A 4,744-nucleotide genomic window follows, 5' to 3' on the forward strand; every position below is an offset into this window, starting at 1 on the left:
ATGAATTATCTTCCTCGTGTACTTCAATGGCTTCGCCTCGGGGCACACTTACAAAGTAATAATAGAAAGCAGCAGAGGAAGGAGCTGGAACAGTACAAGAAAACGTGTGACACATTCCAGCGGTGACGAAGTGTGGAGGGAAGGTGAGAACTGTTTGCCGGTCTCTTAACAATTGAAACTCAGGAAAGAAGCCGAAAAGCTAGTGCTTGCTGCACACAGCCACACTGCAAGTTGGATGGTAAAAATAGTAAAAAGCTAATATTCTGACTGAGTGCAGAGATTCAGGTATGTCCAATTCTCCCATCCTTTTCTCCTTAAGCAGGTGTACATTTCGGTATCACATTTTAGGCACGGGTTTAAACCAGGCTGAACCAGGAAGGAGTTAGGTAGCACGTTGGCCATAATCACCCTCTTAACTTCTTCCCTTCAAGGCTTAAGTTTTCCGCAGTTTACTGGCATTTCAGTTAAAAAACGGAATGGATCTAGAACTTTGGCTCCTTTTTCTTACTGTATAATTTTAACAAATAGGTTTGTATTCTTTCACATTGAAATAGAAGTTGTAAGTTTTAGCTCCTAAGATCCTATTGTATTTTGTTAAAAGTTAAATGGTACCTGAGCATGCTATTGCCTTTGTATTATTAGTGAATATGGGTTTAGAAATGAACTTGGCATCTCTTACCCTTTTAATGAAAAGTTCCTGGAATGACCTTTCTACTTTAAGATCTGGTTAGCTCTTTGGCTAGTTTTTCCAGTGTGGAATTTTTGCGAGAAGGCTTAGTGACTTCACAAACTCTTAATTTAAACTGCCATTTCCCACAGAGCGATTTGAAATTAGTTTCTGTTAATTTTTTCCCTGACTTGATTCAACTCAGTTTATCAATCTTGTTTGTTGCTCACTTTCTCTCCGGGAAAGAGGATGGAGGGGGCAGGGATGTTCACAACCTGTATTTGGTAGTAACTAGGGTGTGTTAAATCTAACCCTGTAGTTCTGTGCAGGAAGGTCTCCTCTGGAATGACTTAGTGATGTCACGCCGTGGCTGAGACAAGTAGGCGTGATTGTGTACTTTGTGGCAGATTTGTTGTTTCACAATACCCTAAGCCATATCTTGCTTTCTTGGAATAATAGCCAGTGATTGGGTTGTCTGGTTTGGTCAATTAGAAAGATTGCATGAACTGAAGCCTCAAAGTGTGTCAGAGTAACCAGCCTCTGACAGTTGTGGGGGTCTGTAGGCACAATTGTGTGGCGATGATACATAAAGACCATAGTAACGTCAGAGAGAACAGGCGAGCAGGAGAGAAGATAAAATGAAGGACTCACACATTTCATGGTAGCTTGTTCACCTCCGGACGGACGGCCATGGTCTCACAGCCTTTTTATTTTCACTCCCCAAGAGGAGCTTGCTTTTTGAAGCTCTTCCACACACCCTTGATCCCGCCCCTGCCCCAGACTCCATCATGGCTACTTTTTGTGGCTTCTAATGCAGATAGCAGTTTTCATCATCATATTTGGGAGAATCTGACTGTACCGTCTTGGGGTGTAATGCAGTGTACCCCCCCCGCCCACCTCACGCTTTGAAAGATTATATTTTTTAATTGAGGTGAAATTGACATAACAAAATAAGCCACTTTAAGGCAAACTGTTGAGTGGCACTTAGTTCGTTCATGGTGTTGGACGACCATCGCCATTTGTTTTTTTTGTTTTTTTGCTGTACAGAGAAAGCTTTATAACAAAAATGGCTCACACAGTTTGAGAAATCGCCAAGTCCTGTCCAGTTCAAGCCAGGCTTCTCCTGGCTCGGGGAAGTCGGTGAACAGAAAGCAGGCTGGTGGATGCAGAGGTCCGAAGTAGATTGAATAAATCCATTGTCTGGAGCCTGCTGAGGGGGCCTTAAATTGGCAGGTGACTTCATAGATCAAGGAACCAGGTGCGAGATCCAGCTCCGGCAGAGGATCAAAGAGAATTCACCCTGCTTCTCCTCTTATACCACAAGGCTCTTGATACCAACAGGGTGTCATCAGGCTGAGACACAATTGACAGCTTGAGCTCCGCCCATACCCTTACCCGAGTGTCTAGTTGTCATCATCCTTAGCCAGCATAGACCACCCCTTGGCAACAGGACATCTGTGCATTACTCATTAACCATCACAATCGCCAAAGACAATAAATTAAATCAGAGGTGCTCCTAATGTGCTACAACTAACACGCACACAACCGCACAGATGCGCTAACCCCGTTTTCATCTGACCGCCTCCCTTTGGAACGAGGGTCTCCAGACCTGAAGAGGAGAAGGTGGCAGGGACAGGAAAACAGTCTGCTTGGATTCACTGTCGGTCTCTGCTGCTGGCAGGCCGGGCACTCAGCAGTGGCAATAGTCAAGGCAGCCTTGGTGGGCGGAAGTCCACGTTGCCGAGCCCACGCACCGTGTCCACTGTGTTCAGGCCCCTACCGGGCAAGGACAGGAGTGGCTGTGCAGAGGACTGGTTTCCATGAAACGCATCGTCCCATCCACGTGGCTGTCAAAATCCTCCTCTGCAGAGGTGATCCTTTGGGGCACATAGCCTTCACTTTCTTTGGCCCATTCAAAGAGATCTATCCACATGCTTCTTCCCCACACCTCCTCGTCACCAAATTTCCTTCCAAGTCCCTGACCATCCAGCGAAACCATGGGCCAGAGCCCACAAATCGCTACAATCACACATTTGGCCAGTCTGCCTTCCAGGGAAATCCAACTTGGTGCACTGCTAGAAGTTCTGCCCATTGGGAGCATCTGCCTTCGCCATGGTTCCTCAGGGGGCCCCAGAAAAAGGCTCCAGTGCTGCTGGTGGGCACTTCCGAGTGGTACTTGCATGGAGTGCAGAGCCATCGGTACACCAAGCACCAGGAACTCCTCCCTTCCCGTCATGGAAGCCACAGGTGCGGGCTGGGAGAAGGAGGTACTGTAACCAGAGTGGAGTGGGGACTGTAGGCATTTGGGCCACTTCTTCATTTGGCCTGCCTGTGCCTTCAGGCCCTGCTCTAGCCCAAGCTCATGCATATCACGGCTTCCACTGAGAGGAAATACTGCTGTGGCCAAGTCGGATGAGCCGCAGGGTCAGACAATACCCAGTCGTGATGGGCACGGTGACTTGGTGGTCCATGTAAGGTGTTCAGTCTCCACTAAGGCCAGACGCTGGTTTTCAAAGGTGGAGGAGTGGTCTGCAGGATGATTCGCCTGCACTGATTCGCCAGGAGGCCCAGTTGGAACAGCTGGATCCTAAGGCCCACATGGCAGAGGGGCTTGCACAGCAGCCTCGGGCAGCTTGTTGACGCGTTTGCTATGCAGGCTGGAGGAGCACTCTGCCGAGTCTCTCCCTTATACCACAGGCTTACGGAACCACGGGGGTGTCATCAGGCTTCAGACACTGATCGGTTGGGCTGTGTGACTTCCCCTATCCAGGAGGCTAGTTGACCTAAGCCCTAACATCTCGGCCACTTCACCAACCTGAATACACGCCTGCTTGCCACGGGTGGGCCAGCCACTCCCGGCATCTCCTGCTTGCCTGGCCCAGAGGGAGGGTGGGCGGGGCTCAGGCGAAAAGATCGAGAGTCTGATGAGATCCGAAACTGCAGGGACCCTTCCCACCTCTCCCTCTTCCACCATTCTTTTTCCTCTGGACCCAGTTCAGCCGGTGCTTGGTCTGTGGGGAAGGAGTCGGTCTTGGACCACACAACTCGGCCTGCTTTCTGACCAAGGTACCATACTTGCCTCTTGGGCTGCCTCTGGCCACTGGGGCGCTCTAGCTCCGCCAGAGTGGGCAGGGCCTCCAGCAGTGGGCGCAGATCTCCCACCACTTCCGTGGACCTCTGTCGCTGTTCCTCTAAGCGCTTCTTCTCGGCCTGCTTGATATTCTTGTGCAGCCAATTCTCCCGTCTCAGCTTCATTCTTTCCTTCTTGTTCAAAGGTGCCTTCTTCTCTTCATCTCTCTGGTGAGCACTGAGGTTCCGTGTAGTCACGTCCAGCTGCTGTGCCAAGGTGCTGAGGTCTATCTTGGCACCTGCAAAGAGCTTGGTGCCGAAGGCCACCCAATCCTTCCCCGCGGCCCCGACGCGCGGGGGCTCGGCCGAGGGCTGCTCGCGGAGCGCAGGCGTTGGGCCGGGGGCGGCCTCCTCGGTGAACCTCACGGCCGCCGAGTCGACCATCGCCATTTGTACAGACTGTTTTCTTACTTCCTGGGAATTTCTTTTGGCTTAAGGCAGGAAGTGACATGGTACAAGGTTTCTCTGCCAACATGGTTAAGAACTGTTTCATTACACTTGTTTATAAGTGTGAGCTAAGAGAGTGGTCTGTTTCTCCCTTCTCTTAAGGACAGGGGTTTTTGTGAATGTTATATGGGGGGTCTAGGGATGCTAAAGAGCCTGGTGGCATGACAATTAAGCATAATTGGCCACTAACCAACTGGTTCGTGGTTTCAGCCCACCCAAGAGAGAGCTGTTGTAAAGATTGGAGCAAGAAAACCCTGTGGGCCAGAAGTTCTTCCCTGTTAGCCGAGGTGGCTGTGAGTTGGAATTGGCACCTAACCACTAGGGGCATTTGTTCTTCCTTGGATACGTTATTCTCTAGTCCAGAACACTCAGTGGTCACATTGAACCGGGAAGAGACATACTCCTTTCTAATAAAATACTTAGGAGAGGTTATAATATGTATGCGCTACTAATAAAGCTTCACTGAGACGAGGCCAGTTATATATTGAATGGATGGTGGTG

General features: G+C 49.8%; 1 protein-coding gene across 1 annotated transcript; it reads right to left on the reverse strand.

The window, feature by feature from the left end:
• Positions 1 to 3,007: 3,007 nt before the first annotated feature.
• Positions 3,008 to 4,180, reverse strand: LOC105979025 (ribosome biogenesis protein SLX9 homolog). The gene has a single exon (XM_013005752.2). It carries the CDS (start codon positions 4,178 to 4,180, stop codon positions 3,458 to 3,460), a length of 723 nt encoding a protein of 240 aa, XP_012861206.2. The 3' UTR covers positions 3,008 to 3,457.
• Positions 4,181 to 4,744: the final 564 nt, after the last annotated feature.

The sequence above is a fragment of the Echinops telfairi genome, unplaced genomic scaffold (assembly GCF_000313985.2).
Source record: "Echinops telfairi isolate 266 unplaced genomic scaffold, ASM31398v2 ScPeMD7_7458;HRSCAF=8496, whole genome shotgun sequence".
NCBI classification, from domain to species: Eukaryota; Metazoa; Chordata; class Mammalia; order Afrosoricida; family Tenrecidae; genus Echinops; species Echinops telfairi.